We start from the raw sequence: 26,575 nt of genomic DNA, 5'->3' as shown, positions 1-26,575 counted from the left end.
ACCATTGACGTCACGCGCAAACGTCATCATACATAGACGTTTTCAACCGGAAGTTCCTCGGGAAATTTAAAATTGCATTTTATAAGTTAACCCGGCCGTATTGGCATGTGTTGCAATGTTAAGATTTCATCATTGATATATAAACTATCAGACTGCGTGGTCGGTAGTAGTGGGTTTCAGTAGGCCTTTAAATACACAGATATTGTTTTACATCCTTTTTAGTGTAGGTTATTAGATGTTTGTTACCATGAATGCACAATTTCAAGTCCATCCATCCATCCATCTATTTTCTACCGCTTGTCCCCCGAAAAAAAAAAAAAAATCCATAACGTGTTGGTCTGACAAAAAGACATTAGTTGCACACAAACACACACGCACACACAATCACACACACAAAGGAACCAAATGAGGACACAAGTGGCTGCCAAAGAACAAGCAATGCTAAACACATCAGCTGTATTATACACCCGCACAAATACAGATGGGAGCAACAGATGCAGAAACACACGGACATTTCCTGACTGATGGATTCCGTCACCATTTAGCATCATCAATCCACGATGATGTATGATTGGTAATTATTGAAAACGTAGTATTTACAAGACAAAAAAATATGTATCTTGCATCAATTCCAATAAATCCTCTTGCCAGTCAAATTGTTTATGATGAGATAAAAGTAAAGAAACTACACACACATACACAACACAGAATTGTTGTGAGGTTGCTGTGGCACAGAAGCAGACCTTTGAGACATTTGTGATTAAGAGCTATGTAAGTAAACTGTGATTGATTGGTTGAAGTCGCCGTTTCAGACTGAATACATTGATTTTTTGATGCCCTCCTGCTTCCACATTTTTCATCTGATTTCAACCATTCTAACTTCAAAATGTTTAGCCTATTCAGGACACGTGTGCTCGCCATCAACAATTCTCCAAAAAATTCCCGGATTTCCCAGAATGCACAGTTTCCCGGGAAATATTTCCCATTCAAAATGAATGGGCCATTTTTCAAACTTCCACAATTCCCGCATTGTTCGCTTATTTAAACCGTTTCACCTTCAACACATTCCATTCATCCTGGAAATTAAAACTATAATTTTTCTAAGTTAAAACAAATTCCAGTAATTTTCAGAATTCCCGCTTTTCCAAGCCCTATTTCCACGTTTTTTTTTTTATTTCGACGACTACTTCTGCATTTTTCAACCCATTCCATCCGTTCCACCATCAAAACATTCTATTACCATTTCTCAATTAAAAATGGTTGCTATTTCAACATTTCTTGACCAATTAATTTCCTACAGCAACCAAATCAGCTCATTCAGCACATTCAAGCTATTTATCATTTTGAAAATAATTCCAACTTTTCCCAAAATTTCCAGGAAATGCCCATTGAAATGAATAGGAAATCTTTCTAAGTTCCACAGTTCAACCAATTTAAACCGTTCCACCTTCAACACATTCTACTCATCCTGTACATTTAAACGAACACTTACCCAAGTTCCAGACCAAATTCCGGTTTTCCTGGAATTTCTTGAATTCTGTAATACTAATTCTCAAATGTAAATTGTCACTACTAACACATTTCCCAACCGATTCGAACAATTCTAACACCGATCTAATCAGCTCATTCAGGACAGTCATGCTATTTATCACCTTCAAAATATTCCCACTTGAAATTTACAAATTACTACTAAATTCCCAAAAAAATGAATGGGACTTTTTTAGAAGTTTCACAAATCCCACATTTCGAAACTGATTAAAGTGATTCCAACACCTACTAATTCAACTCATTCAACACATACACGCTATTGTTAATTTTCCCAAAATGTTCACTATTCCTGAAACTCACAAATTGTCAGGAAATTGCCGTTTAAATGTCATTTTTCCAAATTCCACAATTCACAGATTTCTTAACTGATTCAGTTAGTTCTAACACCAACCCGTTTAGCTCATGAGTTGTATTACATGGCACAATCTTGGAAATGTATGTACTGTTTTAATGTTAGCATGCTAATGCTTTATGCTAGCCTTTTAGTTATTTTGTAACGTTTTGACCTAATAATCATTGATTTCCTTACTTAATGCCATCTCAAAAGTAAGGTTAAGTTTTGTACGTTTTTAACTTACTAAACATGGATTTTGTTACTTGGCACCATGTTAGAAGTGTGCTAGCTGTTCTCGTGTTAGCATGCTAACTTTTTATGCCAGCATTTTAGCTAATGGGATATATTTAAAACAAAAAATGTATGGATACTGTTACTTTGTAACTTATTGCGTTATGCTAACTCTTCTAACTATACCAACAGTTAGCATTTCAAGATTCTTTACACATTTCAGTACAGTGTCTGCTCTCCACCTCTCAAACTATTTCTAACCATTAAACTATTTAAACTTTCAAATCATTTCTACATTTGACTAGAATTTTCGTTAGTGTCAGCTCTTCAACATTAAAACCATTTTTAAATTCATTATACATTCAAATAGCATTTCAGTGTAGCGTCAACTATTCAAAATTCAAACTATTATTACATTTGTTCTACATTCCACCAGCATTTCAGTTCAGCTTCAGAATTGGAGCATTCACACGCAATTTCTCATTTCCCATGTATTTTGTCTTTTATTTGTTTGGCTTTATCCCCATCTCTTTTCTTTGTTCCTGCTTTTCCAGATTATTTTCAACATCTGCCTATGAACTATTTCAGCCTGCAACACAGGGACAGAGACCACTGGCGTCACACCTAAATGGATTGTTCATTGTTCAACTCTCAAGATCAATTTATCTTGACAGACTCATCAATAGGCGGGCTCCGATCGCTTATATTGCGTAAATGCGCATTTCGGTCTGGTCTAATTTCGTTTTAAACTACATGAGCCATTTTAAAGTTCTCTGTTAAACTTTTCTTTTATGATTGTTGGACTGTGTTTATTTATTTGAGTGTATATTATCACGCTATATGGACAAAAGTTCTTCATTACAACAAATCTTACATGATGATGCATTCAATTTGTTGAATCTGGCTAATCCATTAGTCGGATTGACTTTTTTGGTTAGAGTGTCCGCCCTGAGATTGGTAGGTCGTGAGTTCAAACCCAGGCCGAGTCATACCAAAGACTATAAAAATGGGACCCATTGTCTGGCACTCAGCATAAAGGGTTGGAATTGGGGGTTAAATCACCAAAATTATTCCCGAGCGAGGCCACCGCTGCTGCTCACTGCTCCCCTCACCTCCCAGGGGGTGGAACAAGGGGATGGGTCAAATGCAGAGGGTAATTTCACCACACCTAGTGTGTGTGTGACTATCAGTGGTACTTTAACTTTAACTTTACCCCGAACTGTAACTGTATGCTCATAATTCTGTAAGTAATGTTACGTGTTTGGAACCATTTCTGTTGCAGCAAGACTACAATGGCCCCAACCCCAACCAATAGTTTAAGGATGAATTAAAGATTGTGAGCTAACTTTAAGATCCAATAGAAAGTCAATCCAAAATGCTTAATTTTGTTCATTTATTGCAGAAAAAACTGTACCATCCTGCGCAGAAACTCAATCAAAGTTCCATGTAATTGTCTTGCTATAGCGAGAAACAATAGAAAAACAAATACACAGTGGTCATATATCTTCGTCTCAAACTCTGAAAGACTCACAAGGTCGACAATGCAAGACACATTTAATGATGACACCCCCAACAGAGCTTGCAATGAGGAAGTTTCGGTGTTGGATAGTCTTGTGATTAATTTACTATTCAGTTTGACTTGTTCACCTCATGTTTTATTCTTTTCTTCAGCTGTATTCCCTTACATCCTAACCCTTACATTGCATTGCATTTATTTTCTTCTACCAACTGTGTGTGGAAATAAGGACAATGCAGGTCTTCTTCAGCTGGATCCGTTGTGATTTGGTGCTTGACTGAATTGTTAAAATGATGGCTACAATGGACAGTAATGCATGTCCGTGTGTGTATATGAGATAAAATACAGTAGGTAAGTGATTTTGTTTGTCTCACCTCAGCAGGATGTGCCATGGTTACATTAAACCCTCCAATGCGCATTAGCTTTTCACACCTTGTTCCGCTGCCAGGCCCCTCCAGAGATGTCACCAAGGAGTGACTGTTGCATCAGAAATATGCTCAATTATATTTCACAATACACTAGATCCTCATAATGGCAAATACCATTTAGGACGGATTTGCATAATCTCTGACACGATTCAGCCCTCTGTTGATCGAATCCATTTCAGGTATTATGAGTAATCTTTTACATGTTTTTGGTATATGTTTAAACAACATCACAGGTTTTAGGAGTTGTTAGGGGGATATTTGCCACCCTAAAGCAGAGTGAAATGCATAAGGAGTCTCACGCTCTATTCACTCTGCTCTATTCAAGGACACAATGAGTACTCCCTGGGCTTGATTTACTAGGATCCAAATACCACGCGGTAAACAGCGTGTGCAATCTTTAAAATAGCATGCAGTAGTAGTGGGTGATCTTGTGATCTACTAACGCTGCGTGTACAATTGAAAAGTGTTGCAGACCGCCATTTTTAAATGAGGATTTTGTGTGTACTATACACCTTGGAGAGACTCTCATTGCACATTCATGTTTTCATGCTCCTACCTGCAGCGTTTTGCTATGTTTTCAAACAAACCAGAAGAAGTCATGCAATACATCTACAAATGAGAAGGTGCATTAATTAGAGAGAGGCTTACTTCGCTCAAGACGCAAAAAATGCATACTTAAATAAGTTTTTTAAAATAAAAAATGTAATAATAAATAGTATATGTTGGAAAAAAAAAACAATACTGAAGAACACAAACGCATTAATTGAATTTGTTTTAATCAGCCCCCTAAGTCCTCTGACAGCTTTAAAATGATAAAAAATATGTTTCTGAAAATATTTGCATTTCTGATCATCCAAAACGTTGACACACGCAGGACGGAAGATTCTCATTTGTCCATTGTCTGTCTGTGCAGCACAAGTGCGAGCACTCATCCTGCAGCCATGTATGAAATGTCAGTTTGCACAGCCTTCTAAAACTTTCTAAATAAAATGCAAAATAGTGCACGCAAAACTGTGATTGGTGTTGATAAATTCAGTTGAGTGTGCTAAATAATTATATTTGCATCTTCTCCTCCCAGTATTGTGGGTGTTTTGTTGATCAGCATATATTTAGCATAGTAATAAAACTTTTGTGGGTTTGCTCAAAAAGATACATGTAGTTATGCAACCAATGATGGCTCAGTCTCCGAGTTTTTGTTGGTGATGTTTATTGCCCCAAATAAATGACAGCAGTGACAGCAAAGTGACAGCAAAAATATATACAGTGCAAAAGGAGTGAAAATGAAAAGTAAATACCAAAACAGATAAAATGCAGGAATTAAAAAAAACGTCTGCAGCTCAAATATCACCATTCACTTTTAACACTACTCCAGCTCTCCACAAACAACAAGCTTACCTATTCTCACTATGACTAAATGAACAGCCTCCCTTAAATAGTCCAAGCCCAGTAACAGGGAAAAAAGTGTGATAAAACCAAACAATATCTCATGCTAAACATAATCCAGTATATAAGTATATCTAGCAAAGCTCTCTAATGACACTTATTATATGTATACAGTAATGCCATGATTAAATAACAAGTCCAAAATAAGACTCGTTTGTCATTGGTCCTAGGCACATTACAAAAAAAAATAACAAATTAGGTAAACGGCAAAAATCACAATGAGAAAAAAACTAAATGTTGACATCAACTTATAATAACAACACAAAGCTTTGTCTTTAATAAACACAAAAATGAAATCAAATGTTACACACATTATTATATAAATGTATATATAACATAGTTGATGAGTTAATACAGGGGTAGATCTTGCTTTGGCTTTTGGCTGAGACCAGAGATATTGGGCTCGAAAAGGTTGGTGACGGGCAGTCTCCTCTTCAGCTGTTATTGCTAATGTTTGTACTTGCTCCATTTGTAAAATGAATTGTTCATCTTCTAATCAAATTTCCTCGCCTTATTCAGGCAAGCCATTAAAACAAAATAACCTGGAAAGACTTTGCCCTTTCAAATGGAAGATCCCAACAGTGTCAAGGCAGTTAATGCACTGGCCGTGCAGCAATGCATGATGTCTTTTGTGAAATCAGCAAAGGTTTATTCAAGGCCAGTTCCTCATCATCCAGCCAATTGAGCTCTGGCGTCCCAGTCTTAAACTTGGATTAATGGGAGGAGTTCTTTCAAGAAGGACCTCCGATGTGACAAGTCAAAGGACAACTAAAATGATGAAACTGTGACATCTATCTTTGCGATAATCTGTTTTTGAGTAACGTATTTGTGGCGTCTGTTTACCTTCATTTGTCTAGTCATGTAGAAACATCTCACCAACAGCTTTTTTTTTATTTTTTTAATTGCACTACTGTGTCTTTATTATGTACACATATGTATTCGGAATGAGCAAGTGATTTTGGTTTATTTTGGGTCTTTGTATTTTATTTGTAAAATATGATGGTTATCATGAAGAACATGCAAGAAGTGATCGCATAGCAGTCATTCTGTGACTTGGCTATATCGCACACATGCATGTGCATGCAATCAGGCAGAACCACACTGGCTCATTGCTTTCAATTGTACCAAAGGGGGTGATGTGTTCTGAATTTGAGCATTGATCTGAGCCCTGAACACAATAAACGTTTAGCTTGAAGTGGGGCCCAAGCATGGCATGATTGCTCTCATGTGAGCACACCCTTAGTCAACCAAAAGGAAACATGAGGTTGTGTCCATTACGTAGTCTGCAGACAGATCACTAGATACAATACATTTATGGATTAATCGACTTGAGAGTCTTCTAACATAAGTGGTTTCTGACCTTACAATTGTTCTTCTAGATCACGGGTGTAAAACCCGGGCCAGGGGGCCAACCAATTAATTGTATGTGGCCTGTGAAAGCCTGGAAAAAATATGAGTCAATAAATTACTTTACTTCATCTTTTTTACTCAAAATATCCGTTCTCGCCACTGTGACAGGAAAACAATATATATTGCATTAAATGGCATATCTTTAAAACTTTAATAGTATCTGTTCATGCAACATATATTGTTGTAAACTGTATTACATTTTTTGTGTAAAAAAATAGAAATACTGAAATGTCGGCTTGTCACCTTGACGTATGATTTCAAAGCAAGTCATCCATCAATGTGTATGTAAAAAATCTAATTAAATGCACAGGCTATTGTGTATTAATATCATGAGGCAATTGTACATTTATATTCATATGTATTGTATATTCACTGTTATAAGCGCCCTCTGAAATCCGCCATAACTGCGATGTGGCCCTCAATAAAAACGAGTTTGACACCACTGTATGGATTTATGACAAAAACTTATAACATCTGAAATCTGAAATCCTTCCAGAACAGTGGATCAGCTCCATATTTGGCTTCAGTGTTCACTTGTTGTAAGTGTCATGGTCATGATTAGGTTTAAATAGTTTCAATATACAAAACCCAAAACCAGTGAAGTTGGCACGTTGTGTAAATCGTAAATAAAAACAGAATACAATGATCTGAAAATCCTTTTCAACCTATATTTAATTGAATAGACTGCAAAGACAAGATACCTAACTATTTTTTGCAAATATTAGCTCATTTAGAAATTGATGCCTGCAACATGTTTTAAAAAAGCTGGCGCAAGGGACAACAAGACGAGAAAGTTGAGGAATGCTCATCAAACACTTTTTTTAAACATCCCACAGGTGAACAGGCTAATTGGGAACAGGTGGGTGGCATGATTGGTTATAAAAGAAGCTTCCATGAAATGCTCAGTCATTCACAAACAAGGATGGGGCGAGGATCACTACTTTGTCAACAAATGCCTGAGCAAATTGTTTAAAAACAACATTTCTCAACCAGCTATTGCAAGGAATTTAGGGATTTCACTATCTACGGTCCATAATATCATCAAAAGGTTCAGAGAATCTGGAGAAATCACTGCACGTAAGCCGCAAGGCTGAAAACCAACACTGAATGCCCGTGACCTTCGATCCCTCAGGCGGTACTGCATCAAAAACCGACATCAGTGTATAAAGGATATCATCCCATGGGCTCAGGAACACTTCAGAAAACCACTGTCAGTAACTACAGTTTGTCGCTACATCTGTAAGTGCAAGTTAAAACTCTACTATGCAAAACGAAAGCCATTTATCAACAACACCCAGAATTGCCGCCGGTTTCATCTAAGATGGACTGATGCAAAGTGGAAAAGTGTTCTGTGGTCTGACGAGTCCACATTTCTAATTGTTTTTGGAAACTGTGGACGTCGTGTCCTCCGGACCAAAGAGGAAAAAAAACATCCGGATTGTTATAGGCGCAAAGTTCATAAGCCAGCATCTGTGATGGTATGGGGGTGTATTAGTGCCCAAGGCATGGGTTACTTACACAGCTGTAAAGGCACCATTAATGCTGAAAGGTACATACAGGTTTTGGAGCAATATATGTTGCCATCCAAGCAATGTTATCATGGACGCCCCTGCTTATTTCAGCAAGACAATGCCAAGCCACGTGTTACAACAGCGTGGCTTCATAATAAAAGATTGCGGGTACTAGACTGGCCTGCCTGTAGTCCAGACCTGTCTCCCATTGAAAATGTGTGGCGCAATATGAAGCCTAAAATACCACAACGGAGACCCCGGACTGTTGAACAACTTAAGCTGCACATCAATCAAGAATGGGAAAGAATTCCACCTGAAAAGCTTCAAAAATTAGTCTCCTCAGTTCCCAAACGTTTACTGAGTGTTGTTAAAAGGAAAGGCCATGTTACACAGTGGTAAAAATGTCCCTGTGCCAACTTTTTTGCAATGTGTTGCTGCCATTAAATTCTAAATTAATGATTATTTGCAAATTAAAAAAAAGTTTCTCATTTCCAACATTAAATATCTTATATTTGCAGTCTATTCTATTGAATATAAGTTGAAATGGATTTGCAAATCATTGTATTCTGTTTTTATTTACGAATTACACATAGTGCCAACTTCACTGGTTTTGGGTTTTGTACAAAAAACCCTGCTTGTAGACACATGCATCACTTGTTTTTATTTGCATGTCTACAATTTGCTAATTTGCACTTGATGACCTAACTCAGACCACAAACTCACTGTTGCACACATAATTAACATGTAATTGCTTAAACAAACAGGTGTTAATACATTGTAATTTGGACAGAAAAAATGTAAACTGTAAATTTAGCAAAATACGCAGTGCACATCTGTATACATAGTAAATGTCCTTTGCTTACTGTGAAAGTTTATATGATTCCCTAAAAGTCAAAAGCAGTTGCAAATGCAGAACATAGTATCTGATTATACTTGCTAAATGTTGCATAATGAGATGATATTTTGTGACTCTTGTTTTTTCAGTTAGGTTTGTATTCCTCTTAGGGCGTGTTCACAGAAACAGTCACACTGAAGTTGGTTTTCATTTGCATTTTAACAAATCTCTATGGTTGAATAACGTTGTACACAAACATCCTTCAAATATGTTGAGGATCTGCTTCGGATGCCAATTCGCTCGCAGATGAGTGCATTGAGTGGCACGCATGTTGAGTCCAGCAGTTATTTTCATCTGCCAAGAAAAAACTGGAAAGCCTTTGAAAATGGGTATGCTGAATGTGACCGAGACAAAACATAACTATACCGAATCTGTATTGTGCTAAAAATAAATTGCTCTGACAAAAGACAATGCCAAGTCTGTGTGTACAACAAGGAAAGTGTAATGTGACAAATGTCAAAAGAAATGGTACATTTCTGTTTCACTGAACATCAAACACAGAGGGTCAGAAAGAAGTGATCTCTAAAATTCAAAGATAATTTCATTTGCAGCAGAAAACATTATATGCCACAGAGCATGAATAATTAACATCATGTTGAGAAAGTCAGCTCAGGATTCTGAATATTGTTTCAAATCTAATTAATGACCTTTGTCTTTTTTCCAAGAAGGTTTCTGCCCTGAAAGTTAAAAATTAAACAGCGGAAGGGAGCTCAGATGTGGTTCAACACAGGCTGCCTTTTTTAGTTTGAGCAGTGCAGCAAGATTGTTTGTTTCAGTCTTTTTGCAGCATCTGGCGTCCTCATACTTGCCAACCTTGAGACCTCCGATTTCGGGAGATGTTCGGTGGGAGGGGGCGTGGTTGGGAGCGGGGGCGTGGTTGTGGGTGGGGTTAAGAGGGGAGGAGTATATTTATAGCTAGAATTCACCAAGTCAAGTATTTATATATATATATATATATATATATATATATATATATATATATATATATATATATATATATATATATATATATATATATATATATATATATATATATATATATATATATATATATATATAACAAAAACTTGACTTTCAGTGAATTCTAGCTATAAATGTATATTTATTGTATTATATATATATATATATATATATATATATATATATATATATATATATATATATATATATATATATATATATATATATATATATATATATATACACTACCGTTCAAAAGTTTGGGGTCACATTGAAATGTCCTTATTTTTGAAGGAAAAGCACTGTACTTTTCAATGAAGATAACTTTAAACTAGTCTTAACTTTAAAGAAATACACTCTATACTGTCATGTCTGTGATTATGTTTTGTTTTAGTCATGTTCGGATTTGGTTTTGGACTTTTTGTGCACTTCCTTGTTTGGTTTGGTTTCCATGGTCACCCATTAGTTTTCACCTGTCTTGTCACGCACCTGTTTCACGTTTCGAGTCACGCACCTGTTTTCACTGATCACGTCACTATTTAAATCTGTCTGTTTCTGTTGTTCGTCCTGGCGTCCTCACACTATTTCATTACTCTGCTCCATGTCTTGTCACAGTTCTTTACCAAGTAAGTTTTGTTCATTTATGCCACAGTTAGTGTTTTTGTTTTATTGTTCATAGTTTTTGTGCCCACGTGCATGTCTTTTGTTTCATAGTCAAGTTTGTATTTCCGCCTTTGTGCGCGCCTTTTGTTTGCTTCCTTTTTTTGTAGTTTATTAGTGTCAAAATAAATCATGTATTCAAACTCACGTCTGGCTCGCGCCAACTTTCCGTTGCCTTCTGGGAGAACAAACCACGCCATGAACCAAGTCACGACAGTAGGACGCCAGCAGAAAAATTATCCCGCAAGAAAATTGGACGCTTTTGACGAGGCAGCGTGGGAGGTGCTGCGCGCCATGGAGACCGAGACGCTGCGCTTTTCCCCCAGGGAGCGCAGGGGGATGATGTGGGGGAATGGAGGCAAGCTGGTGCCGATCGGCGCGTCGTTCCCGTCCCGGAAGCGTCGCCAAGGACGAGGGAAGACTTCCGGGAGCCGGCAGGACACGCCACTCCCACGAGCCCCTCCCCCTCCGGGCGGAAGCAAGCAGCAGCCAGCCCGGCTTCGCCCTGATGACGTCACAGACCAGGATTTTTTTTCCAATACTTTTTCTTTTGATCACTCACCTCCAGCAAAAGACTGTAAAAACATGATAAGACATTATCAGGACATGTTTTTAGAAATTAGATCCTGTCAGTCACAGTCACCCAGTTTTCATGCCCCGCCCCCCAGAACTCAAGCCACGCCCAAGTCACACAATTATTTTTTTTCACCCACTCAATCCCAGGAAGAAAGACTTTTTGGACAGGTTGGAGGGGAAGATTCTGCCCCCCTCCTGACCTCCCTCCACCCACCCCAAAAGACGGTTCCAGACCGCAGGGAGCGCGTCTGGGATCCGCTCCTTGAGGGGGGGGCTAGGGCTGGGGACTGTTCAGGTGGGGTCGCTTTTCGTCACGCCAAGCCACAGCCTCCAGCACGACCACCACCACCAGTCTTTCGTCACGCCAAGCCACAGCCTCCAGCACGACCACCACCACCAGTCTTTCGGCCTGCTAAGCCGCAACCTCCGGTTCGGTCACCACCACCGGTCTTCCGGCCTGCCAAGCCGCAACCTCCAGCTAGGCCACCTCCACCTGCTCCACGCGCAGCTCCACGCCAAGCGCCACCAGTCGCAGCTCCACGCCAAGTTCCGCTACCTGCTCCACGCCGCCAAGCGCCACCAGTACCTGCTCCACGCCAGGGACCTGTCGCAGCTCCACGGCAAGTTCCGCTACCTGCTCCACGCCGCCAAGTGCCGCCAGTCGCAGCTTCACGACGCCAAGTGCCGCCAGTCGCAGCTTCACGATGCCAAGTGCAGCCAGTCGCAGCTTCACGACGCCAAGTGCCGCCAGTCGCAGCTCCACGACGCCAAGTGCCGCCAGTCGCAGCTCCACGACGCCAAGACCCCTCAAGCCAAGACCAAGTCCAAGACCCCTCAAGCCAAGACCAAGTCCAAGACCCCTCAAGCCAAGACCAAGTCCAAGACCCCTCAAGCCAAGTCCAAGACCCCTCACGCCAAGTCCAAGACCCCTCACGCCAAGTCCAAGACCCCTCACGCCAAGTCCAAGACACACCACGCCAAGACACACCACCCAAAGACCAAGACTGCCAAGACCAAGACTGCCAAGACCAACACCAAGACCAACACCAAGACCCACGCTGCCAAGACCAAGACCCACGCTGCCAGGACACGCCACGCCAAGCTTTGCCGCCCGACGCACCACGCCAAGCTTCGTCATCTGCGACTGCCACGTCGACGAAGCGCCTGCCTTCTCGTCGGCCATGGATGTGGCCAGTCCATGGGCGTCCGCCACGCCAGGTACGCCGACCTCCTCGTCGGCCACGGATGTGGCCACTACCTGGTCGGCCGCCACGCCAAGTGCGCCCACCTCCCCGTCGGCCATGGATATGGCCATTCCCGGATCGCCCACCTCGTGAGGTACAGCGACGGTCTACGCGTCGCCGCCACCTGATCCTGCCCCGGTGGATTCGGGGACACCTGGTCTGGCGACCCACCGCCATGTACCCCTCCCGCCCTCCCATGACTCTCGATCCTGCCTTGTTTTGTTTGTTTTGGACATCTGGGATCTGTCCATAAGGGGGGGGGGGGCATGTCTGTGATTATGTTTTGTTTTAGTCATGTTCGGATTTGGTTTTGGACTTTTTGTGCACTTCCTTGTTTGGTTTGGTTTCCATGGTCACCCATTAGTTTTCACCTGTCTTGTCACGCACCTGTTTCACGTTTCGAGTCACGCACCTGTTTTCACTGATCACGTCACTATTTAAATCTGTCTGTTTCTGTTGTTCGTCCTGGCGTCCTCACACTATTTCATCACTCTGCTCCATGTCTTGTCACAGTTCTTTACCAAGTAAGTTTTGTTCATTTATGCCACAGTTAGTGTTTTTGTTTTATTGTTCATAGTTTTTGTGCCCACGTGCATGTCTTTTGTTTCATAGTCAAGTTTGTATTTCCGCCTTTGTGCGCGCCTTTTGTTTGCTTCCTTTTTTTGTAGTTTATTAGTGTCAAAATAAATCATGTATTCAAACTCACGTCTGGCTCGCGCCAACTTTCCGTTGCCTTCTGGGAGAACAAACCACGCCATGAACCAAGTCACGACATATACATTGCTAATGTGGTAAATGACTATTCTAGCTGCAAATGTCTGGTTTTTGGTGCAATATCTACATAGGTGTATAGAGGCCCATTTCCAGCAACTATCACTCCAGTGCTCTAATGGTACAATGTGTTTGCTCATTGGCTCAGAAGGCTAATTGATGATTAGAAAACCCCTGTGCAATCATGTTCACACATCTGAAAACAGTTTAGCTCATTACAGAAGCTACAAAACTGCCCTTCCTTTGAGCAGATTGAGTTTCTGGAGCATCACATTTGTGGGGTCAATTAAACGCTCAAAATGGCCAGAAAAAGAGAACTTTCATCTGAAACTCGACAGTCTATTCTTGTTCTTAGAAATGAAGGCTATTCCACAAAATTGTTTGGGTGACCCCAAACTTTTGAACGGTAGTGTATATATATATATATATAAAAGAAATACTTGAATTTCAGTGTTCATTTATTTACACATACACACACATAACACTGATCCACTCATTGTTGAGTTAAGGGTTGAATTGTCCATCCTTGTTCTATTCTCTGTCACTATTTTTCTAACCATGCTGAACACCCTCTCTGATGATGCATTGCTGTGTGGCATGCACAAAAGTGCTTTCATCAAATGCACTAGAGTCTGCATGGAATCTTCCATCTCTCCCTAGCATGGCCCAAAACCGGTCAATCTTTGCTTCCTGAGGAAGATCTTCACTGCCAAGCACTTGGTACTCCACTACTTCTTCCCGGAGGCTATCCAGGTCCAATCGCAGCTGCGGCTTGGAACTTACAAGCGTATTTCTTCATCTTACTCGTCGTCGGCGTCGCCATGGCTGTATCTTCCTCGTTCTTCTTCTTCGTCTCCTTGTTGTGTGTGCAGTTGTGCACTGCACTCTCTAAAAGCCGTGGATGTTATTGTCACATATGCATGTACAGTAGATGGCAGTATTGTTCCTGTTTAGAGTGTCACAACATTGCTGTTTACGGCAGACGAACTGCTTTACGGTAGACGAAAACGTGACTGCTGTTGTTGTGTGTTGTTACTGCGCTGGGAGGACGTTAATGAAACTGCCTAAAAATAAACCCAAATATGAAACCAAGAACTCGCCCTCGATCATTCTACAGTTATAACGTCATTGGGCAGGCACGCTGTTTATATTGTGGGAAAGCAGACTAAGGTCCGCATGGAGCTGGAGGGGGCGTGGCCTCCAGCTCTGCCTGAATTTCGGGAGTTTTTCGGGACAAAATTTGTCCCGGGAGGTTTTCGGGAGAGGCGCTGAATTTCGGGAGTCTCCGGGAAAATCCGGGAGGGTTGGCAAGTATGTCTTCAGTCATGTAAAAGCCACTTTCTGTGGTCTGAAACTGTCTGCCACTCACATATGTCAATATCTGATGACACAAATACTCATTCAGACTCAGCTTGAAGTTTAAGAAAAACTCCATATTGGAATATTGCAAAGATTGTCGGAGAAGATGTGAAAGCAGACGGTGTTGATTATTTGTCTGTCTGACCTTATGTGCTGGACTTTCCTGCACTGCCGGCATTGAAAAGGTCAAACTTGATTTGAAAGGCAAAGTCCATATAAAGGAGAGCTCATCCAAGCCAGCTCTATCCTGGTGTTAGTAATTAGCTGGACTGGTCAATAGACATTATTAGAGGGTTCATTGTGCTGCACCATCACGGTGCCCACGTAAGCCATGCCATCTTGTTACCTCCTTCCTAACCCTCCAGCAGAGCTTGACGTGTTACTTGCAAAAAAATCTAACATCGTGTCGACCAAGACACGGACCGCAGGGCCGCGATTTGGTGGCTTATTTTTATCAAATCATTCCTCCGTTCAAAGTGACCGATGTTCCACATTGATTAGTTCCAGTTACTTCAGTCGCCGTTGTCAGCCTCATGAATAACAGCATTACAAAATAAAGGTGTGAGTGACGCTACTGCGGCGCATTGTTTTAATACAAGGAGAGATAAAACACCAGCTCAAGCAAGTAGAATCCCTTTACTAACTCATGCTAGTCACACAACACGCAGTCTGTTAACACAACTCTACCTTCACACGTCACACATGAGGCACAACCTTTTAAACGGCACATATGCAAATATCTTAGTTTACTACTTAATTTACTACTTTGATCTCTTGAAACATTTCTTAAAAGGAACATGTCAGATATTTGAAGGTTTTAAAAAAAAATAAAGCAAGTTTTGTTTTTCTTGGTGACTAATTACATTAACTAAGGAGTATTTTTTGGAATGGAAGTAATTGATCATTATAATGAATTACTTTTTAAAAGTAAATATTCACTACAACTACACCGGAAGTTAAACCGCTGTAGTTTGTGTTGCTCACTTTCCCCAGCATTGCAAGGTTTCTTCTGACCCCAGCAAGAATAGCATCTGCTGTTGCTAATGGGGATCCAAATAAATAAACAAACACGCTCAGCCCCCGCCAAAGAACTATAACAGGATCAAGACCCCGTCAGAAGGGGCGGTGAAGTGACTCCTCCGTAACCATACTGAAGCCTCAAGGAGTCGATCAAAGGAAGGTTCAGAATGGTAAAAACTGCAGCGTCCTTAGAATGTACACAACACAAATGTTAATTTGAAACGCTCAATTTGGCCGATTCTGATGCCAATCATCCCTGATTGGGATTGGCCGATACCAATACCAATTACATGTATTAACTGTCATCGTTTCAATGTATTTATAATGAGTGATACTGAAAGTTTACCAGTATCAACACAATACTTTAACTATTTGTTTATTCTTTTACAATTGTTTGATCAAAACAAAGTAAAGAGTACACAATAACTAAACAAGGGCAAAAACTATCTACCACACATTAAAATATTGTTTGCTCTCAAAGTCCTCCTGTGTTTAGGGAATCATTACTAGAGTTTGTAAACATTAACATTTGCATTTTGCAAACAGCTAAAATTATGCACAAAGCAAACTATAACTTGCTACCCAGAATGTACAACAATTCTTCTCAACCAAAGAGGAGAAATATAACCCTAGAGGAAATTGCAATTTAAAACATTTGTATGCCCGTACAACACTTAATACATTTAGCATACCCGTATGTGGAATTAAACTATGGAATGGATTAACCAAATAAATCAAACAAAGCACCAATATGATTCAGTTTAAGAGACTGTTCAAACTAAGTGTTCACAAAGTACAAAGAAGAACAATTATGATGAATATCTTGAACTTTTTTTTTTTTTAGATAAAGATTATATATGTATTTAATATGTGTTTACTTACTATGGTATATTATTTATTTATTTACTGTTCTGTTACAGAAAACAAGGAAATGGGATCAAATTGCTATGTTATGAAAAGGGGTAGGATTAAATAAGCTCTGCTTCTTCCTACTCCTTTTCGGACGTGCTGTAATGAAACAACTGGAAATACAGTATGTGATGCATTCCATTGTATAGTATGCATGTTCAAAATGTAACTGAAACTGAACTGAACTGATCTATATTGCACCTTTTACCAAACCAAACAAAAATGTTTCTCATGTTTCCTAACTTGATATTCTAATCCTGTTATGAATATTTGGATACATGATGAAGAAACGGAACGAAACTTGTTACGTGATGTGAGACCTAACTCAAAATGTCACTTTTTCTTTTAGCTCTTCAGACCACCCAGCCACCAAAGGTCCTTTTCCCCCCTGAGAGACAAGACACTCTGGTAGAGATCACACCTGGTAAGAATGAAATCCTATGCACTTATTATACACATCTGTTATAGAGGTGTATCAAGGGATGTATATCGTTGAGATTTTACCGATATCAATACAAATATCGATTTTCGATACCGGTATTCATTGATACTCTTATGGGTATTATGTGTAATTGGTGTAAATAAATATGTGAAAAAAGTCCTTTTTTTACTAACAATTGTATTGGCACAAGAGGTTGTACACCATCAACATCATGCATGTAACATCTCACAGAAGGGAAGTCTTTTATCAACACCTGCTTTGGAAGTCTTAAAACAAATCAACTGTTTGCCGTGCAAGGTGCAATGCAGTTGTTATGTCATCATCTTGTAAAGCAGGGGTCGCCAACTCGTCTATCGCGATCGACCAGTCGATCTTTGGGACCCTATTGGTCGATTGCGGAAATATTAGAAAAAAAATAATGTATTAATATGACATCAGAGACGCCCCCACCCGGAGAGGGACTAACAGACCCCCAAACAAGCACGCATTTTAACCCCTGAACACATTCGCACGCCTCGCCTCTCTCTCTTCAGCCTCACATCCTCCACTCCCGACACTGCGGCCACACACCCCCGAGCATGGCGGCACACTTCACCCGCACGTCTCGGAAACGCGCATTCATGACGTGCTCATAAATCATCGAGCTGCAACAATGCATTAAGGCTGACTGTTGCAAGGATCAGACATTTTCCAGAATCTTCCTGCACGCGAGTACTTGCATTTTGGGGACGCATCATTATAAAGGCGCCCACACTTTGTGAGCAGCAATCAACCGGCTTCCTCTCTTGAGCAATGCAGTGTTTTGCTGTAAGTTCTGCCACGTCTACCACAAACTGTAAGGTTCCGTAAAGGTGAGCAGCTCGTTGGGCCGAGGCCCGTTTATCAGTTACGGAGCCCACCGTCATCATCATCATCATCGCTGGACTGCAACAGGACGCTAGCAAGCCAAATAATAGTCTGTGAACATTTCTCCATAGTATGGATGTTATGTTGATTTATATACAAAACTAAACATTGACATGTGCTGAGGCAGTAATATATGATGAAACAAGGCGGCAGCTAAAGAAGGACTTCCCTGTTTATCCACTCTTCATCACACAGGAAAACACGGCAGGTGAACAGCTGATTTTACTACTTCCGATGCTGATGTAACCTGACTCGCGTCCCATATGTGACGATAAGATGAACAAATGTAGTACAGCGCTAGGACTATAGTAGTCATAAACAGTTAGCTTCTACAGCAGGGATGCCCAAAGTGCAGCACAGGGGCCATTTGTGGTCCGTGACTCCTTTGTCATTGGCCCTAGGTCAGGAGTCGGCAACCCAAAACGTTGAAAAAGAACATATTGGACCAAAAATACAAAAAACTAATCCGTCTGGAGTCGCAAAAAAGAAAAGCCGTATATAAGTCTTATAATGAAGGCAACACATGACATGTTTATATTAGCTACAGTATATTAGCCTACAATCAAACATGACTTTAAAAGCCTTATATAAGTGTTATAATGAAGACAACACATGACGTAAGTGTCTATAGTAGCTATATTAGCCTACTATCAAAATGTGTCACAGGCTGAAGCAAATCTATGTTGACAAAAATGTTGAAATGTAATGTTTATTCTACACATTTTTACAACATTAGAAAACATTAGTAAATCAGAGGCTACTCAGAAGGTGAGATAACTCCTGGAAATTACTGTCTTAGAAATGGCCAAAGGTATAGAAGTGTGTGTTCAAGTTAAAGGAAACAGCAGGCTGTCTTCTTTTAACAGATTAATTACAATCTTTGGCAAGCAAGGTAATGTTTGCTGTGGTTTGGAACAACATGGCACACAAACAACTATCTGAAATGCAACCATACAGATAATGTGTCATGAAACATGCAAAACTAAATGATATGCAAAACCGATAAAAGTAAAGGATAATAAATGAGCTCAAATATGTACATACAACTAGCCTAAATAGCATATTTGCATTGATTAGCTTGCAGTCATGCACTGACCAAATACAAGGCCTGATTAGCCCTCCAACAAGTCAATGACATCATCAAAGTTCACCTTTGTGTATTCACCCACAGCATAAAAAGTTTGGTGGACAAAATGAGATGAAGAAGGAGTGGAATATTTTTTCATGTAAACAAACTGTTAGTGGGTTCAAGAACCACCAAAATTAGTAGAACAAAATGTTCACCAAATACTCTCATCAGTGAAGCATACACACAAACATTTTAAACAGTGGGCTTTCTAACAACTAGGAAAGTTTGTGCCATGTTTGTCCTCAAACAAAAAACATACTAAAACAAAAAATTCAATTTTCAATCCTTCTCGATTAAAATCACAATTGTTTACATTGTTTTAACCCGACAGTTTTAAGCATCGCTATCGAAAACCAAACAAACTATGGATTAGTTTAACAGTGTATTAACATTCTGAGCAAATAAAAAAAATGTGAAATTAAATAAGAAAAAGCAAAAAAACATGACAAAGTACCAATACATTTGAGTTGACATGTTTTTAAGTAAAAGAAAGCACACACAAGGATGCATCAGTTAGTATTTGGCTGTCCAACTATAGTATAAGAAGTTAAAGTTAAAGTACCATTGATAGTCACACACACACCAGGTGTGGTGAAATTACCCTCTGCATTTTACCCATCACCTTGTTCCACCCCCTGGGAGGTGAGGGGAGCCGTGAGCAGCAGCGGTGGCCACGCTCGGGAATCATTTTGGTGATTTAACCCCCAAGCCCACTGACCAGAAGACGCTGTCAAGTTATCACAAGCTTACCAATGAAGATCTGTCTTTGTGTCCACAACTTCCTAGCATTCGCAGTTGTAGCCCAGTGTTTCTCACACATCTTTTGATCTACAAGCAGTCATCAAATTTGCAAAAGAAACACATCAGCTGACACGTACAAGTTATTTTGGAAACTGTTTGCTCTGTATTTTGGAGTTAGTTTCATAGTTTGAAATGACTGCATGTCCGGGGAGGCAGGCACAGAGATGGCCCGAGAGTGCTGGCCCTCAAATTAGAGATGAGTGTTTGTCAAGTGTACAGTCCCCGTAAACATGATTTTCCTTTTTCCTCTCAACGACAGCATCTCAGTCACAATGCGCCAATTTCCACAACTTTCTGCATTTAGATTTTTTTTTCAGTGAACCTTGATTCCGTCCACGATTCCAATGAGGCGTAAATCATAGTGGCCTACATAACTCCAAGTTATTGCTGACATTTATTTATCTTCCCCCTGCTGAGCATTGAGCTCCAAGTTTGGTCATTCTTTTAATATTTACGAACCCCGTTTCCATGTGAGTTGGGAAATTGTGTTAGATGTAAATATAAACGGAATACAATGATTTGCAAATCCTTTTCAACCCATATTCAATTAAATGCACTACAAAGACAAGATATTTGATGTTCAAACTCATAAACTTTGTTTTTTTTTTCCAAATAATAATAACTTAGAATTTCATGGCTGCAACATGTGCCAAAGTAGTTGGGAAAGGGCATGTTCACCACTGCGTTACATGGCCTTTCCTTTTAACACATACTTGCCAACCCTCCCGGTTTTACCGGGAGACTCCCGGAATTCAGCGCCTCTCCCGATAACCTCCCGGAAGAAATGTTCTCCCGATAAACTCCCGGAATTCAGCCGGAGATGGAGGCCACGCCCCCTCCAGCTCAATGCGGACCTGAGTGGGGACAGCGGCGACATTCTGTTTTCACGTCCACTTTCCCACAATATAAATAGCGTGCCTGCCCAATCACGTTATAACTGTAGAATGATCGAGGGCGAGTTCTTGGTTTCTTATGTGGGTTTATTGTTAGGCAGTTTCATTAACGTCCTCCCAGCGCGGTAACAACACACAACAACAGCAGTCACGTTTTCGTCTACCGTAAAGCAGTTTGTCTGCCGTAAACAGCAATATTGTGACACTCTTAAACAGGACAATACTGCCATCTACTAGATAGCCTCCGGAACACTGAAATTCAAGTATTTATTTTATTTATATGTATAATAAAATATATATATATATATATATATATATATATATATATATATATATATATATATATATATATATATATATATATATATATATATATATATATATATATATAATTCACGGAAAGTAAAGTATGTCATACATATATATATATATATATATATATATATATATATATATATATATATATATGAAATATATATGAAATACTCGAGTTGGTGAATTCTAGCTGTAAATATACTCCTACTCTCTTAACCACGCCTCCAACCACGCCCCCCGCCCCCAACCACAGCCCCGCCCCACCCCCAACCACGCCCCACCTCCCGGAATCGGAGGTCTCAAGGTTGGCAAGTATGTTTTAACAACACTCAGTAAACGTTTGGGAACTGAGGAGACACATTTTTTAAGCTACTCAGGTGGAATTATTTCCCATTCTTGCTTGATGTACAGCTTAAGTTGTTCAACAGTTCGGGGGTCTCCGTTGTGGTAATTTAGGCTTCATAATGCGCCACACATTTTCAATGGGAGACAGGTCTGGACTACAGGCAGGCCAGTCTAGTACCCGCACTCTTTTACTATGAAGCCACGTTGACGTAACACGTGGCTTGGCATTGTCCTGCTGAAATAAGCAGGGGCGTCCACGGTAACGTTGCTTGGATGGCAACATACTGTATGTTGCTCCAAAACCTGTATGTACATTTCAGCATTAATGGCGCCTTCACAGATGTGTAAGTTACCCATGTCTTGGGCACTAATACACCCCCATACCATCACAGATCCTGGCTTTTCAAATGTGCGCCTATAACAATCCGGATGGTTCTTTTCCTCTTTGGTCCGGAGGACACGACGTCCACAGTTTCCAAAAAACTATTTGAAATGTGCACTCGTCAGACCACAGAACACTTTTCCACTTTGTATCAGTCCATCTTAGATGAGCTCAGGCCCAGCGAAGCCGACGGCGTTTCTGGGTGTTGTTGATAAACGGTTTTCGCCTTGCATGGGAAAGTTTTAACTTGCACTTACAGATGTAGCGACCAACTGTAGTTACTGACAGTGGGTTTCTGAAGTGTTCCTGAGCCCATGTGGTTATATCCTTTACACACTGATGTCGCTTGTTGATGCAGTACAGCCTGAGGGATCGAAGGTCACGGGCTTAGCTGCTTACGTGCAGTGATTTCTCCATATTCTCTGAACCCTTTGATGATTTTACGGACCATAGATGGTGAAATCCCTAAATTCCTTGCAATAGCTGGTTGAGAAAGGTTTTTCTTCAACTCCATCCATCCATTTCTACCGCTTATTCCCTTCGGGGTCGCGGGGGGCGCTGGAGCCTATCTCAGCTAAAATCAGGCGGAAGGCGGGGTACACCCTGGACAAGTTGCCACCACATCACAGGGCCAACACAGATAGACAGACAACATTCACACTCACATTCACACACTAAGGCCAATTTAGTGTTGCCAATCAACCTATCCCCAGGTGCATGTCTTTGAAGGTGGGAGGAAGCCGGAGTACCCGGAGGGAACCCACACAGTCACGGGGAGGACATGCAAACTCCACACAGAAAGATCCCAAGCCCGGGATTGAACACACGACTACTCAGGACCTTCGTATTGTGAGGCAGACGCACTAACCCTTCTGCCACCGTGCTGCCTTTTTCTTAAACTGTTCAACAATTTGCTCACGCATTTGTTGACAAAGTGGTGACCCTCGCCCCATCCTTGTTTGTGAATTACTGAGCATTTCATGGAATCTACTTTTATACCCAATCATGGCACCCACCTGTTCCCAATTTGCCTGTTCACCTGTGGGATGTTCCAAATAAGTGTTTGATGAGCATTTCTCAACTTTATCAGTATTTATTGCCACCTTTCCCAACTTCTTTGTCACGTGTTGCTGGCATCAAATTCTAAAGTGAATGATTATTTGCAACAAAAAAAAAAGTTTATCAGTTTGAACATCAAATATGTTGTCTTTGTAGCATATTCAACTGAATATGGGTTGAAAATGATTTGCAAATCATTGTATTCCGTTTATATTTACATCTAACACAGTTTCCCAACTCATATGGAAACAGGGTTTGTATCTGTTTACTTCTGCTTACCTTGTAACAGCATGTGGGAAAGTAAAAGGTCGACTCTGATTGGCTGTTCCGCCATGTTTGATCGAGTTAATAAATTATCACAGTTGATCACTGTGATGGACTTCAAATTTATCATGACCATATAATCACCCAGCCTTATAAGATCCTCCCTGTGTCTTTTTTCATGCGTTGCAGCGGCACCTAAATGAATGTGACAGTGCGCGTGTGTCACTAAATGATGGTCAGCTGGATTAAAAAAAATAGCCCTAAATGGCCGATAGCCGTAGCATTAGTCCAGAATTTTAAGGGCCCTCTAGGACCGACCCAGTTAGGAACCAATACCAAAAAATAGCAGTACTCGGTATACATCCCAAGGTGTAGCAGTACATGTATTTGTAATCATATTTTTCAGCAGCTGAGATGGGCTCCAGCACCCACCGCAACCCCGAAAAGGACAAGCGGTAGAAAATGGATGGATGGATGGAAGTTCCCATATTGAACATACTCAGTGTTTTTCACAGGACTGCAAAGGGTCTTATTACTATCTAAATATAGCCGCTAAGTCGTTGGCAACACTGATACCCTTCATCTCTGAGAGACCAGGTGAGTATCAGATGTTTTAAGAAGCGGAGTAATGTGATTTCTATCACCTGCGATAGGGAATTGTAACAACAAGCTACATTTGCTGAGGGTAGTGTCCAAATCTATTTGTGTTGGTACCAATAGATCTGTGGCAGTACAAATTTATTTGTGACAAGTCGCAACAATCTTCCCCGCAATATGGTAAACAAAAACCGTGCAGCCCAAGCTTTGGAAAACAGAAGTCATGGCTAGCATTTGTGCCAAGGATAGGCCTGACCTTGACAATCTCATTTTTATGAAAGCTACTGTATTTATTTTCCTTAAACCATGAACATAAAACCGAGGTAAGGACTGAACCGTGATTGTAGCGTATCCTTACACTTTAGAATTATCTTACAAATAGTTCTCGTTTGTGCAATGTCCTTGAATGTTTTCACTATGGCAACTTGCTGTAACATCACACACAGTATACTGTACAGTATATCATTTAGTACAACACTTACCAGTGCAGGCAGCACGGTGAACATGGGTTAGTGCATGTGTCTCGCAATATGAAGGTCCTGGGTTCCATCCTGGGTCTTTCTGTGTGGAGTTTGCATGTTCTCCCTGTGACTGCGTGGGTTCCCTCTGGGTACTCCGGCTTCCTGCCACCTCCAAAGACACGCACCTGGGGATAGGTTGATTGGCAACACTAAATTAGCCATAGTGTGTGAATGTGAGTGTGTATGTTGTCTGTCTGTCTGTGTTGGCCCTGCGATGAGGTGGCGACTTGTCCAGGGTGTACTCCGCCTTCCGCCCGAATGCAGCTGACATAAGGGACAAGCGGTAGAAAATGGATGGATGGATGGACTTACCAATGCAAGAGAGAATTGTTTTAATCTTGTTGGAAATATTTTTCTCAAAGTAGCAAGCACTTTCAGGAGGCAGGTTATGTAGGACATTATATTGAAAGAAACAGACAGGAAGGGTATCATTAAGTCTGTTTCCAATTTGTTTGTGTACTAAATTGCATGGTGCATGATCTGATACAGCATCAGCAGGCTGATTTTGTGTGTGTGTGTGTGTGTGTGTGTATGCGTGTGGGTGTGAAAGTGCGTGTCCCGCTGTACTGCGGTCCCTCTGACAATGTAGCACTGTAGGCAGGACGCATGTACTAGTCAGGGTGTTTGTGTATTTCCATTCATTCCAGATTGATGTAGTAACAAACAGGCCCCCAAGCTTCTGCGCAATGATTGCAGCAGCGACACCATTTATGTGTATTTTACCTTTTTAATAGTAATAATCTTGTTTTTACTAGTGGGAGATTTACATCAGCAAGCCAATATGTTGTTAATTGTCTTGATGTTGTCTTATTACTAAATTCACTGAGTAATTTCTCCACCCATGTTTGTCCCCCAGCCCCTACATACCGTATCGGTACATACTTTCAACTTCCTCTGCTTTCCATCACTCCATAATGCTGTGGGTAATCAACACATTTCATTTAACTCATCATTATCCCGCTAATGCTGGCTGGAGGCAGATGAAATACATAATTAAAGATTGATTTGCGATATGGATATACTGGACTTAAATAAAAAAAGAATGAACTAATGAATAATGATGTATGAGGAATTAGATGGACATGGGCAATCCATGTCTTTTAGAACCTCTGTCTTGTAAGCTCGAGCTGCTTTTATAATGAACTATATTATATTTTTAAAGAGTGTGAACAAATATCAGACATTGTCGCCTTAGGACTTTGTATGTTCCACTTTGTAGGATCGTGTTTTCGGCTTAAAAGGTTCCCCGTTTTCGTATACCAACTTTGATTATTAACGGCAAAACAGTGCGCCCAACAAACTAGTCAGTTTGCTCTTGTAAGATTCCGTGGCCACCATGGAACCAAATAAAGTTGCAAATCCCAGCGCTTTGATAAAGGAGTGAAACCCTATTGAGTTCCTCTACCATCCTCCCCTCTCATTCCCAGCTTCAACAGATTCAGATGTTAAATGTTTATTAATCCATTTAATTCATCATTTATACATATTTTATATTGTTTTCTGCATGTTAAATTACAAATATTTGTTATTAAAACATGTTGTGCTCATATTTGTGGGTGTCTGAAACAAATTTGGTAACCGGGAATTGCTGCCAGTCAAAATGCCAGCTATTGACGACCATTATAACCCTGTGCCGCTACTGTGCAGGGGCCCGTCTAGGGGCTTCCAGAGCATGACCAGTCACCAGGCACCCCATCGCCAGTAGACTTGATATGGTGAGTGAAGTAGCAGATACCTGCGTACTGAAGTCATTTAAAGTGACGACAGGATTTCGCTAACTCCAGCAGCACTTCTTTGCTGTGAGAAGCTGTTTTTCGATGGCAAGGGAAAAAATCCAGGACGACCGGCAGCTTCACATCGCTGCAGGAGGCTGCCAGAGCTCTGGTCATTCGGAGGACCGGCTAAGGTGTACCTCCTGGCACCTGCTTTTCTCTCAGGGTGTGCTCCCCGAGTCTTTGCCATCCTAGACTTACCCACAAGGCAGCGGGGCAGTGGTTGATCAATGCCAGTGCGTGTACACTCCATGTGGGCCTGTGCCTTAGACCTCTGGGGACCACTGCAGCTCCGAGACCATCTGCAGTTTAGCCTGGGACCGCAATGTACCCA

At 40.7% G+C, this 26,575-nt stretch overlaps 1 protein-coding gene across 3 annotated transcripts in view; it reads left to right on the top strand.

Annotated features, from left to right (window-relative positions):
- il1rapl2 (interleukin 1 receptor accessory protein-like 2) overlaps positions 1-26,575 on the top strand; it is a 631,449-nt gene that overhangs the window by 501,679 nt on the left and 103,195 nt on the right. For all 3 annotated transcript variants that reach the window (XM_062045414.1, XM_062045413.1, XM_062045415.1), the window contains one exon: positions 17,165-17,239. In XM_062045414.1, the coding sequence (XP_061901398.1) occupies positions 17,165-17,239 (75 nt within the window). The remainder of the gene's footprint in view (positions 1-17,164; positions 17,240-26,575) is intronic.

Source organism: Entelurus aequoreus, linkage group LG04, assembly GCF_033978785.1.
Source record: "Entelurus aequoreus isolate RoL-2023_Sb linkage group LG04, RoL_Eaeq_v1.1, whole genome shotgun sequence".
Taxonomy (NCBI): Eukaryota; Metazoa; Chordata; class Actinopteri; order Syngnathiformes; family Syngnathidae; genus Entelurus; species Entelurus aequoreus.
The sequence above is the reverse complement of the archived record's forward strand: the minus strand, read 5'-3'. Positions and strand labels throughout refer to the sequence as shown.